Below are 13,921 nucleotides of genomic sequence, written 5' to 3'. Positions count from 1 at the left end.
CGTTTTGGAGATTTCGATCTTTCCCCATTCAAATAGATAGAAGCTGCAGTGTCATGACTATAAATAACCTCCCGAAAGCGTTCCAAAGATGCCCAACAGTGGACTGACTCGCTAGAAAACTTTGGCTTTATATAAATCTCTGTGCATTGTCGCCCTCTGCAGGTCAAACTCATATGCAGCAGTTATGATTGATAAGATCGGATCTCCTCCCACCAGCGGTCTGTTTGCTCTTTACTTCTGCTAACATGGTGCCACGATCTTTATTCACTATTGATATGTATTCATATCGGTTTCATTTGAGCTTCTGAAGGGTTTGTGATCGTGTAGTTACGTTTTTAATATTGTATTCAATTCAGTGCACATATGGATATATTGAATTCCGGTGGGAAGCACATTACGCGACGGCATTTCTATTCTGTGTTAGATTAATATCTGGATTGATGTCAATCATCATCAAACACTGATTGACAATATCGAACATTGAAACATCCCAGTGACTGGTAAGAGCGTGTTGCTTACTGTATGACACATACGACACCAGCGGTCAAAAGTTAGTTTGTGTGTGTGTGTGCGCGCGTTTAATGAAGTTAATTAATGGGAGTTTGTTTTATTTGGTGAATTTGTCTCTTTTCGCGATGCTTGGTGTCAATACAACCCTTTAAATTTAACGATTAAACATGTGAAATCAGAAGTGATTCACTGACGAGGAATGTTTATTCACTTATTAATCGAGTGTCACGTGTTTGTGGTTTGTTTTAAGACATTCTGAAAGTTAAATTCTCATTTTAGACATTGTTTATTGGGATTTGCTGAATATCATTCCCATAAACTCCATTCTCAACAGTAAAAAGGTTCATGTTTAATGTAACACGTGTGGAGCCAGAGTTAATTTAGCAGAGACGGGCCACTTCTATTAAAATTAAGGAGCTCTAGCGCCCAACGGCAACGGATGTAGAAAGGAATTCCCGCCTTACAGTTAAAAGAGCCAATCACCTTTTAGATACAGACATTGCGTGTCATGCGACTCTAGAACGCGCATGCGCATTAGCTATACAAGCCGGTAAAATTGAGTTTTTAGCATAAAATGAGTTTAAGAAGCACAATGTATGATTCCAGTATTGTCCGATTTTATTGCTGATTTGAAATTTGTTCTTTGATCTTAATCTTGACCAACCGTTTTTGGGATTTCAGCGTTTATCAATTCAACTAGAGATGAGCTGCATTTGCATGACTGGAAATAACCGGCAGAGAGCGTTCCAAAGATGACCGACAGTGGACTGACTCGCTAGAATCACTTTGGTTGAGGCCATTAGCGGTACATGAGGTACGTTGTCACTATAGCATCCTGCTCTTATAAAGCATTTTGAGCTTTTGAGCGAAATTTGAAAGATGATGTAATTTCTGCGCCACCAAACGGAAGTGCACAAATAAACTTTGTTTTCAAAACAGCTTTCTGAACACGCCCCCGTCTGCTGTTGGCCAAAACAAAGAGATAGTCCCACCCCCAACCCACGCCATTGGTTGAGTGACGTTGTTGGGGCGTGTCTAAGCGGGTCGCTCAAAACAAACAGCATTTTTCAAAGCCACACAGTGTTTACAGATTTTGAGAAAATTAATCAATGAATTGGTTATTTATTGTTGTCTCTGCATATTAAGCTGGGATATAAGTATTTAAACACTTAAAGAGTTACTTCATCTTTAACAACAAGTTAAACAATTATGAAACAAAACAGTACAAATGTAAAGGGAAACACAACAATATAAAAACATTATTTTGGACAACAGATATTGGCATTAATAAATAGTAGGCCTATAAATTAAATTGCCTATTATTGTTCTGCAGAGTCCTATACTTCTGTTTATCTCCTCACAGCTGGTGATATAATGGAGTTGGTTCTCAAGAGGCTGCAGTCACTGACTCCAGATCAGTTGAGGGACGAGATCACAGGCGCTGGACTCAAATGTGGCCCAATAACAGCCACCACCAGGAGCCTCTTTGAGAAGAAACTGGCTCGAGTTCTGCTGGAGAATCACACAGATGGCAGTGATGTGCCACAGATGCATTCTGGGAGCTCGGAGAGTTCATGCCAAGAGCTTCATCAGCCAATCAATGAACAGAACAGAGAGGAAATGAATAATGACACCGAAACTGCAGAGAGTCCAGAGACATTCTCCGACAATCCCTCCGTTTATTACGGAGTTTATCCTCAGCCAGACGACCCCTCCGTTGAAGATGGTACGTGTCTCATAGGGAAGTTTAATCTACAACCTGGGAATATCAGGGAAGTTGAACATTTAGATTTTTCTAGCTTGGAAACGTCAATGTACCATCAAAGTAGTCATGATTCGTGCACTATATTATGAATTAACCATTTAAAAATTGTGGAAAACCTGAAAACTAAAGGGTGACTGATTGTGGACTTTCCGGGACCGATTACTAAGGTGTTGGAAACGCCAATAACTGTTTATTCGGCCGATAGTTTTTAAATGTCGTGTACAGACATAGAGGCTACAAGAGTCCAAAATGAGTAAAATGACAGATGCTGTTAATTTTTTAACCAAAATCCCAATTATAAACAGAAAAAAAAATATTAAAACGCAGGACTTTTAACTATAAACATGCCCAAAACACACTGGGGACTTTTATTTTGAAATGACGGAGGCTTTGTTACAATGGGGACTTTTATTTTGAAATGACGGAGGCTTTGTTACAATGCTCTGTATTTAAGTATTTATATAAATCATAAGGGACCAAATCTGCATAAATGTAATCTTCCTTACACTACCGTGTAAAGGTTTAGGTGTTGTTTAATACGCTAAAGGCATATGGTTTGCTGGAGTAAGTATACATTATCAGGAAAGTTTTTACAAAGTTAAAAAAGATTTTCACTAAACCGCTAGTTCCAAAAAGCAACTATTGGAATTGATTAGTCGGTAAAACCGACATCTCGATCTGCCGCTACTGAAAATATCAGGACATTTCTAGGCCTGGAAGTTAATTATATTTCAGTATATTAAAACTCTTGGAAATGTTCTAGTTTTATCTAGTATTTCTCTGCTATAAAGGTATTGTTCTTTGGGAGTGTTTGTGTAAAACTTGGCCACAAACCAGTGTGAAATATCAGTCTATCATTTCAGGGAAGTGATTCGATTTTATCCCCTTTTCTCAAAATGTTGGAACGCCCAATTCCCACTACTTAGTAGGTCCTCGTGGTGGCACGGTTACTCACCTCAATCCGGGTGGTGGAGGACGAATCTCAGTTGCTTCCACGTTCTTCCTCAATCCACGCATCTGATCACGTGACTCGTTGTGCATGACACCGCGGAGACTCGCAGCATGTGGAGACTCATGCTACTCTCCACGATCCACACACAACTCACCACACGCCCCATTGAGAGCGAGAACCACTAATCACCACCACGAGGAGGTTACCCCATGTGACTCTACCCTCCCTAGCAACCGGGCCAATTTGGTTACCCCATGTGACTCTGACCTCCCTAGCAACCGGGCCAATTTGGTTACCCCATGTGACTCTACCCTCCCTAGCAACCGGGCCAATTTGGTTACCCCATGTGACTCTACCCTCCCTAGCAACCGGGCCAATTTGGTTACCCCATGTGACTCTGACCTCCCTAGCAACCGGGCCAATTTGGTTACCCCATGTGACTCTGACCTCCCTAGCAACTGGGCCAATTTGGTTACCCTATGTGACTCTACCCTCCCTAGCAACTGGCCAATTTGGTCACCCCATGTGACTCTACCCTCCCTAGCAACCGGCCAATTTGGTTACCCCATGTGACTCTACCCTCCCTAGCAACCGGCCAATTTGGTCACCCCATGTGACTCTACCCTCCCTAGCAACCGGCCAATTTGGTTACCCCATGTGACTCTACCCTCCCTAGCAACCGGCCAATTTGGTTACCCCATGTGACTCTACCCTCCCTAGCAACTGGGCCAATTTGGTTACCCTATGTGACTCTACCCTCCCTAGCAACCGGCCAATTTGGTCACCCCATGTGACTCTACCCTCCCTAGCAACCAACCAATTTGGTCACCCCATGTGACTCTACCCTCCCTAGCAACCGGGCCAATTTGGTTACCCCATGTGACTCTAACCTCCCTAGCAACCGGGCCAATTTGGTTACCCCATGTGACTCTAACCTCCCTAGCAACTGGGCCAATTTGGTTACCCTATGTGACTCTACCCTCCCTAGCAACCGGGCCAATTTGGTTACCCTATGTGATTCTACCCTCCCTAGCAACCAGCCAATTTGGTTACCCTATGTGACTCTACCCTCCCTAGCAACCGGGCCAATTTGGTCACCCCATGTGACTCTACCCTCCCTAGCAACCGGGCCAATTTGGTTGCTTAGGAGACCTGACTGGAGCCACTCAGCACACCCTGGATCCTGAGATACACAGAACCCCCCCCAGAAAGTGATTCTTAATTGGGACATTTCACCATAACAAATGTTTAATGTATAATGTGTGGTTATTCCAGGTACAGTGCACGTGTTTGCTAATAAGACAAAAGCACTGAAGGCCGTGATGAGAATGAAGGGCGCTCGATTCAAAGCTTTCGTGAGCAAAGAAGACGCTGAGAACTTTGCTAAAGGTGCATGTGAAGACAAATCGTCACCAGAGAAACCAAACGCTGCGTCAGTCACCGGTGAGCCTGATCGTTTGCACATGTCATATATGTGCTGTCGCTCATTGAAGAAGAACGAGAACTGGTGAGAGTCCATCGTTTGTTTTTGTTTTGTGAGTTTAGATGCCATGAATGTGGAGAAGGCCAACGAATTCAGAAGTCCGCGCACACAAGACATGACAGCAAAACTGCGGAAAGCTGTCGAGAAAGGAGACGAGGAGACCTTTAAAGAGCTCGTCTGGGAAAATCCAAGATATCTCATCGGATCTGGTGACAATCCAACTATTGTGCAGGTGTACTTTTGCACATGTCCACAGTACATATTCACGTTGTTTTTAGTATGATACACAGCTTTGCATTTAAAGTCGGCATGAAATTACAATGTGATGCATTTCTGAGTGAAACTGGATATTCAAGGAGAAAAATGTAAGCGGGACTTGATTGGATGGTTTATAGGTACTCAATAGCAGTTTCGGGATTTGGGACTTTTACATAGTTGTTACTAAAAGTAATCTGTGACTCTGATCTAATAATCCATACTGTACTTTATGACGTTGTTGGTCCAGGAGGGATGCAGGTATAATGTCCTGCATGTCGCAGCAAAAGAGAACCAGCCAGGAATCGCTCGTCTGATCTTGGAGACGCTGGAGAACCCAAAGTTCATGCGTCTGATGTACCCTAAAGATCAGGAGGTCATGCTGTGGCAGCGCATCAGATATATACTTGATCTGTATCTTAACACTCCTGACAAAGCAGTGAGTACTATCATCTAATCATCTCAGACACGTTGAAGTAGTGATCTGCATACTGCAACTTGTGTTACTTCTGTTCCTCGCAGAGTAACGAGACGCCGCTGCACTTCGCCTGTAAGTTTGGTTGTCCAGACGTGGTGAATGTTTTGTGTTCGCATCCATACGTCGATAAAAACTGCAGGAATAAATACGACCAGAAACCTGCAAGTGTAAGTCACCATTTACATCTTAAACGGACAGTTCACCCAAAAATGAACATTTCTGCCATCATTTACTCATCCTCATGTTGTTCCAAACCCACATGACTGAAGTGGCTTCCCGTTGACTCGGGACGTCAACACTCTGCCCAAGTTTTTTTTGGCGCTTTGCCCTCCACATGATGAGCATTGCAGAAAGGGCGACATAGGGGTGAATGTAAATTACCTGGTAATCATTCGCTGGCGCTTTGGAAGTTCAGTGGTATTGGGGTCAAAGTTCAAATTGGTGACGGATGCAGGGCTGACGCGTCACTGCATAGGATTTAATGTATTCGGCAATGCTGACATTGAGTCGTGCGGAAGCACGGAATTTTATACTCAAGTTAAAAAATTTGTTAGGAAATTAGAAAGAAGGTTACGGAGACGAGTCCAGGGCCATATTTCTCATTTTGTATTTTTTATTTATTTTTATCTCCCCAATCTTTAACGCCCAATTCCCAATGCTCTCGAAGTCCTCTTGGTGGCATAGTGACTCGCCTCAATCCGGGTGGCGGAGGACGAGTCTCAGTTGCCTCGCGCCTGAGACCATCAATCCGCGCATCTTATCACGTCACTTGTGTTGAGCGCGTTACCGTGGAGATGTAGCGCGTGTGGAGGCTTCACGCTATTCTCCGCGGCATCCACGCACAACCAGGGCTGGACTGGTTATCTGGCATACCGGGCATTTTCCCGGTGAGCCGACGCACTTTGGGGCTGATCGGGGTGGACTGGCCATCGGGAGAACCGAGCAGGCCAGTGGGTCGGTCGCAAAACGGGCCCAAATGGGCTGCGATAAGCAAAAATGTGCTGCAGCATAATGCAGAACGGACACAAGACGGCGCCGCGATATGCAGAAAAGGACAGCGAAACCACCCCGCTGATTTCTCTTCCAAGTCCAGCCCTGTGCACAACACGCCACACGCCCCACCGAGAACGAGAACCACATTATAGTGACCACGAGGAGGTTACCCCGTCTGACTCTACCCTCCCTAGCAACCGGGCTAATTTGGTTGCCTAGGAGACCTGGCTGGAGTCACTAACCACACGCGCCATTTAGAGCGAGAACCACATTATAGTGAACACGAGGAGGTTACCCCATGTGACTCTACCCTCCCTAGCAACCGGGACAATTTGGTTGCTTAGGCTCATTTCATAATTTTTTAATTAAATTGATCATTTTAATTTTGAAATTAAATGAATAATGTCAAAGCAAGTCGTTTTTCCCGAAATTACAATCTTAAATGAACGTGAAGAGAACGAATGTTACACTGATTGTGAATAAATGATGACAGAAATGTAATTTATAGCTGTGCAGAGGAACTAACTGCTCATATTTATTTATCAGATGATTTGTGAGCGGAAAAACAAAAGTAAAGAAGTGAAGCAGAAGATCATGGAATATTTGGAGGGTACATTACCATCACGACACTATAGTTTCACCGGTGTATTAAACTAGTATGCAGCATCACGTGTGTATTGTGTGTTTGGTCACAGACAGATTTTATGTGCCGTTATTGAGGGCCGCTGACAACACGCTTCATCCAGTGATCGGCGCCCCCTGGTGTCCTGGATCATTAGAGTCATGTGACCAGTTACACACACCTGTGATTGTGGACAGTCCCAAAAACCCAGAAATGACGATCAAGGCGTTTGCTGGCCCTTTAAATTCATCAAAAGTACTTCACGTCTCTTTGTATGTAATATTTTATTAGGATGAATTCTTGATATTTGCCACCAGAAATACAGTGATGTTTTGTCATTCAGGCGGAGGAGTTTCACCGATTGTGGAAAACGCCGCCACGAGATCGGGCCAAATATTTCCATGACATTTTGAAATCGGATTCGGATCATGGCGCAGAGAGAGTGGGCAGGTGAGCTGACCGTTAATGTCTGATTAATGCAAATAAAATTCCTCAAATAATCCGTTTCACTCTTGTGTTGACAGAGAGTTGGCTCATGAGATGGGCGTCCCCTGGGCAGAATATTGGGACTTTCTGAACTGCTTTATCGATTTGTTGACTGCGGATGGTTTGAACATGTTGGAAGAGTATTTGAACAGAGAAAATAGCCTGACAAATGCTAGCTGTTCCACTCCATCTACCGGTTAGTCCCGTTAAACTGTGTCCCGCTTGCTACTCCTCAAACCAGTGGTTTTTAAAAGAATATTCCGGGTTCAGAACAAGTTAAGCACAATCGGCAGCATTTGAAGCATAATGTTGATTACTAGAAATATATTTAGATTTTAATAATTAATTTGAAAGCACTTTCTGTTCTTTACAGTCAGTTGACAAAGAGAAGCATGAATTATAATCACAATAAAGAAACCGCGTGCGTCCTCGTTAATATACACTCATAGCTGCTATTCTTAAAGAGACAGTACCGTTTTAGCTCTTGTTCTACATGTATAAATATAAATGGTACAAATTGTAAATGTTAACAATAAACATGTAATAAAACACATGTGCAATTTCCAGACATCATATTAATTGATGAAATACATGGAATTTGTAAATGTAAAAAAAAAGCTATAATGTGACCAAGATTATGAAAAACTAATAAAATAAAATCTGTAAATTGATCAAACGCAGATAGTGCAAACACTCTCGCCCACTTATGCTTTGGCTAGCACGAAACGTGCGCTTGGAATTAGCGCTCTCGTGTAAATTGTTTGAGACGTAATTGTGATGGGCTTTCCGGCTCTTTTGGCTCCCAAACAGCTCTTTAAAACAAACATGTTTTGTATTTTTTCAAGTCAAACAGTTTGCGATAGTTTGACTATAATTATTGTTAAAACAATTCTAGTTTAATTATTAAATTAAATCATTCTCTACTTTACAATGTATTTAAAAATGCATTGCTTTATGAAAAAGAATGCTATAAAATATTTGCATTTAAATGTAATTAATTATAACTTTATTATAGCGTTATAACTTTTTATTGTATATAAACAAAGTGCATATAAATCTAACCATTCAAAACGAATACAGTCTGAACAGCATAACAGACGGGGCTGCCGCTGGCCAAAATTATTTCTATGCAGAGTTCCAGGTGGACGGGTTTCGCGTGATATGAGCTCAAAGCAATCGTCTGTGTTCTGCAACTGCTTTCGGGTCCTTGAATAACGTATAATGTGTGAGTAAGGGCAGCTGGTGGATGTTCTGGTGCCCTCCTAGGGTAAGATGGTGCCCCTTTAGGGAGTTGGTGCCCTACGCAGACTGTGTAGGGAGCGTGTAGGGAGCGGCGGCACTGATAATAAAATATTACAACATATAAAAGTTTTAAAAAAATAACGATTTGCAAAACTGCAGCATCCCACAAATTGAAATAAATGTAAAAAAGGAGGATGCTATTTCATACGTGCATTTAAAGTATAACTTTTTTTAATGTATATAAAGAAAGTGCGTATAAATGTAACAATTCTAAGCTAATACAATCTGAACAACATAATAAATTGGCTCCGCCCTCCCTCACGCATCTTTAGTTCGTTGATTGACAACGCGTGTGTGATTGACAGGAACAACACGTGAGGCTGTTAGTCTGAGTAGACAGTCAGAACGAATGTGTGTGCGCTTGAGCATTCGGACCTTTTATTATTTTATTTATTTTTACGTTCTTTGAATTAGTTAATTCTATTCATTTAAATCTTTTGATTATTCATATCTTAATTTAAATATTTTTATAAATTGATTTGGCACTTCTGATATGCGAGTCGGCTCCCAACGTTCACCTACAAGACCTGGTTCTTCGAGCCGACTCGTTTGTGAACGACCCCTCACTAAGACGTAACGCGCGGTCATTGCGCTTTAGCGCTGCGCCCAAGTGTGGTCACGAAAATAGAGCCAGACTAATCAGAATTCAGTCAATCAAATTAGGAAATCGGGGTGTTGGTAGATCAAACCAATACTGATTGATCAATAATAACCAATATTTGGTGTCGATGAAGAGGTACTTCCGTCTAACTGAAGGTCAAACGCCGGTTTAAGCATTGTTTGGCTGTAGACGAGGTGTTTACAGAAACGTGTTGATGCTATCTTCTGTTAAAGGTGGACCTGATCGAACATCCGCTTCTGTCTGTACATCATTTCACAATGAGCATCTGAACAGTTCCTTTAAAACCCCACGTGAGAATTCAACAGGAGGAGGAGATCCTAGTGACGTCGGACGGTTCCCGGTCCGTGACCTGATGCAGGAGTTTGAGAAGGTTTCAGTCTCCGCTGAACACACACTTCACACATGTGACTCTGGTTTGGGCTGCCAGACTCTGTCCAGCTCTGATGATGAATGGAGAACGCATCAGACGGAAGATGATGAAAGCAGCTGTGGTTCAGAGGAGTATTTCACAGCGGATGAAGACTCCGGTGACCTGCAGGATTGTTATGGAGGTAATGGGGGCATCCTCTCTCACTCCACACCCTGGAGCAGAGGACACGTCTCGCTGGACCACTCGGGTTCCTCAGACTCTTCATTTCAATCAACAAACAGCATGACTGACCACGTCGTTGACCCTGTTGACCTCGATAGACGAGAGGTGTTTATAGTAGGGTAAGCCTTAAGTGTTGCACTACTATCGGATTACACTCAACACTGGTGAAATATCTCCGGTTACATTATAGAAATCATAAATGCATCGCTGTAATGCCTTTGTTATTATTTTACCTAGTAATTCCCCAACAAAGCTTGACAATGACGTGCTTCTAGCGTTGGATAATGTGGAAATTGAGCAAAACTTATATCCCTGTGTCGTCAAATGGCAGAGCCAGATTTTATCCTATCCTTCATCACAAAGACAAAGGTAGCACAGTAGCTTAAGTAAAATATTCTACATTTTTGACTTGACGTGTGCTGCTTTTGGTGTCATGATGCAATGAAATGTGGTTTAACATGTTTGTTCATTTTCAGCTGGCCGGCAGCTTCATTGACGATCCGAGACAGTGCGAGCCGGAGCTCACCGGCCGATAGACTTGACTGGTTTACGGTCTCAACCAATTTGAGAAGCCCGGGCCACTTTAACCCCGAGCAGTTTGTGTTCAGCCCTCCGAGCAGGTCATACAGACACGTGTAACCAGAATGTCCCGTCTGTTGAATCGGAGATGCTCTTGTACGTTGGTTGATTCGTTTAACAAGCACTAAAAAGTTCAGTCACTTTACAATTCTAAATGTGTCTTTTTTACTTCCTATTAAAGTTGTAAAGCTATTTTATTTTGTACTGCTGTTGTGTTGCTTTTAATAATTGCACTATTGTTTTGTTTGTGGTAAGAAAGTGTTGCATGAAAAGATTGAAATATTTTCTCAGTCTTATATAAGCTGTTCTTCCAAGTCAGGTGATTGAGTGAGTGAGTGAGTGCGTGAGTGAGTGAGTGAGTGAGTGAGTGAGTGAGTGAGTGCGTGAGTGAGTGAGTGCGTGAGTGAGTGCGTGAGTGTGTGTGTGTGTGTGTAATGTTGAGTGTTTCTATGAACTAAACTGTTTGATGCCATTTCAGACCCTAGTATGATCTGTGGTGTTTATATTGTTTAATTGCACCCGATTACTATATTAATGGTCTTGTTAAAAAGACTGTTTATAATATTACACACTGCTGAAGGCCTAAAAGCCCAATTTTAAATAATTAGAATCATTTTCAATTATTACACTGGTGTCATCTCCGAGCTGCACGTCAATCATCTTTGATCAAAAGAAGTGCTTAATCGTTGCATTAAAATTTTTTAAATAGGGGGTCTGGGTATCTCTGCGAGTATTGACACTGACTATCACACCTGGAGTCGCGAGTTCGACTCCAGGGCATGCTGAGTGACTCCAGTCAGGTCTCCTTAGCAACCAAATTGTCCCGGTTGCTAGGGAGGGTAGAGTCACATGGGGTAACCTCCTCGTGGTCACTATAATGTGGTTCTCGCTCTCGGTGGGGCGTGTGGTGAGTTGTGATTAGCGTGATGCCTCCACTTGCGTTACATATCCATGGTAACATGCTCAAGTCACGTGATGAGATGCGCGGATTGACGGTCTTACCGTACGTTCACACATGAGGCGGCGAGAGCGTCAAATCGACCGGAAGTCATTCATTTTCAATGACAGCCAGCGTCTCTCGAGAGAAGCGGCACGGCGAGTCTTGGGCGGTGTGGGCGTCAGATGGAAGATCAAGTGCAGTCAACATTATGGTAATGAGCTGTGACGCGGTTCAGCGGCAACCTATTGGAATATAGAAGTGCTCCGCTGTAGCGAAGTCTAGAGAACACAACCGTGTAAACTTTGGTTCCCACCAAACATTCGTTCTGAAGATAAAATGGAGGAGAAATGAATTATTGCCGTGACGGGTTTCCCTGTAATATATGACCAAGACCACAGTTATTACTACAAATGTAGCCTATTTTATTTTTTATAACAAACAACTATAATTTTAATTACTTACTGCCATCGATCGATTTCTTATTTTCACATTTTAAAGAGTTCATGAGGATATACGCTACTTGTGATCGGTCGGCAAAAAGTAAATGGTCGACATGTCTGGATGTTTAAATTGCGGCCCCTTTAAATATAGTTCACAAAACAAAGCATTCTGAACAAACGTTGCCGCCTATTTCAACTACGTCAGAGCGTCCTCGAGCGTCGAAGGGCAGCCAGAGCGAATTTTGACGCTCTCGCCGCTTCTGGTGTGAACGCACAGTTAGACGCGGAGGCAACTGAGATTCGTCCTCCGCCGCCCGGATTGAGACGAGTCACTACGCCAACACGAGGACCTACTAAGTAGTGGGAATTGGGCGTTACACATTGGGGAGAAAAGAGATACAAATTATGTATGTAATAGAGGAGGTGACATCAGCTATTCGCAATAATTATTTTGAGTCATTTGAAGTGCGCAACTCTTTTGTTTTTGTTTTTCTTGATTCTGTGATGTTCTCCACAGAAATGCATAGACACCTACAGTATACACAGATCACAACAACAACAACAACATAAAGTGTCACAACAACTTTACAATGTTGAAACAAATTCAGCAGTGCTGGAGTGGACACGTTTCGCGCACGTCGGACGAGCGATTACTAAAGCGCATCTTCTATGGAGAACTGGAGAATGGAGCTCGATCACGCTGCGGGCAAAAGAGACGCTGAAGGCAACACTCAAGGATTTCGGGATTGACCCCAACATCTGGGAAGTAAACATGCAGGATCGCAACGTCTGGAGGACTGCTGTAAAATCAGGAGCCACCAACTTCGAAGCCAGTCGGATTGCTGCAACCAAAGAAAAACGACAAAAAAGAAAAGGAGGAACCCGAATCCCAATCGTCACTGCTGCTGCACCACTTCCGGTTTGCCCCCACTGCAACCGGATATTCAGAGCACGCATGTGTGAGACTGTGTGTGTGTGTGTGTGTGTGTGTGTGTGTGTGTGTATAATATATATATGTGAGAGTGTGAGTGTGTGTGTGAGTGTGTGTGTAAGTGTGTGAGTGTGTGTGTGAGACTGTGTGTGTGTGTGTGTGTATAATATATATATGTGAGAGTGTGAGTGTGAGACTATTTAAAGACAAGCGTTTCTATGTTAATGGACAACCTGGAAATATCAAGGAATTTTATTTTTATTTTTTGGAAAATACTTATTAGATTTAAGATGAGGGACAAAAATATATCCAGCCACATAAAATGACTTTATAATCAGTGTTTTGTAGCTTTTAGTACATGTACACTGTAGCTTTAAGGTCATCTGTATGCTCGTGTTTACCTAAAAGTTGACAAAATACAGTTTTAATGGACACGTGCATTTAAAATTGACAATATTTCTCTTCCAGAAAAACAGAATAAAATATTGATGACTCATCCTGCACTACACAGATGTTTGCCCAATCAAATACTCTCTAGAATAGAATGTTCTGTATCTTTTTGTGTTTTTACAAGATTATATTCTATATTTGTTGTGTTCTATGAGCAGAGAACATATAATGCACTGAAAGAGCTTCGGTTGTTCCTTTTATTAAAGGAACGAATTCAATTATACTTCTGTTTGTCTAAGTGTTATTTTAGTTTGTTTTGTACATTTTTAGTAAGTGTAGCAGTACTATGTTTTATCATTAGTTTATTAGTTAATAAAGTCTGTTTTCTCTCATTTATAGATTAAGTTTCATCTGTTTTAACTATACAAATAGGATATATTGTTAATTATGTCCTCATCAAAGTAATAATTCACCCAAAAATGAAAATTCTGTCATCATTTACTCACCCTCATGTCATCCCAGATGTTTGACTTTCTTTCTTTCTGCAGAACACAAATGAAGATTCTTAGAAGAATATTTCA

The 13,921-nt window shown here is 42.1% G+C and overlaps 1 protein-coding gene across 1 annotated transcript; it reads left to right on the top strand.

The window, feature by feature from the left end:
• Window positions 1-258: 258 nt before the first annotated feature.
• On the top strand, window positions 259-11,018 carry LOC127635571 (ankyrin repeat and LEM domain-containing protein 2). Its single transcript, XM_052115696.1, has 14 exons — window positions 259-500; window positions 1,192-1,324; window positions 1,874-2,236; window positions 4,503-4,670; window positions 4,773-4,942; window positions 5,216-5,404; window positions 5,488-5,610; window positions 6,983-7,046; window positions 7,132-7,313; window positions 7,402-7,508; window positions 7,583-7,740; window positions 9,681-10,179; window positions 10,298-10,429; window positions 10,537-11,018. The coding sequence occupies exons 3-14, from the start codon at window positions 1,885-1,887 to the stop codon at window positions 10,697-10,699; spliced, it is 2,307 nt and encodes a 768-aa protein (XP_051971656.1). The 5' UTR covers window positions 259-500; window positions 1,192-1,324; window positions 1,874-1,884; the 3' UTR covers window positions 10,700-11,018.
• The last annotated feature ends 2,903 nt before the right edge of the window (window positions 11,019-13,921 follow it).

Source organism: Xyrauchen texanus, chromosome 43 (genome assembly GCF_025860055.1).
Source record: "Xyrauchen texanus isolate HMW12.3.18 chromosome 43, RBS_HiC_50CHRs, whole genome shotgun sequence".
Taxonomy (NCBI): Eukaryota; Metazoa; Chordata; class Actinopteri; order Cypriniformes; family Catostomidae; genus Xyrauchen; species Xyrauchen texanus.
The sequence above is the reverse complement of the archived record's forward strand: the minus strand, read 5'-3'. Positions and strand labels throughout refer to the sequence as shown.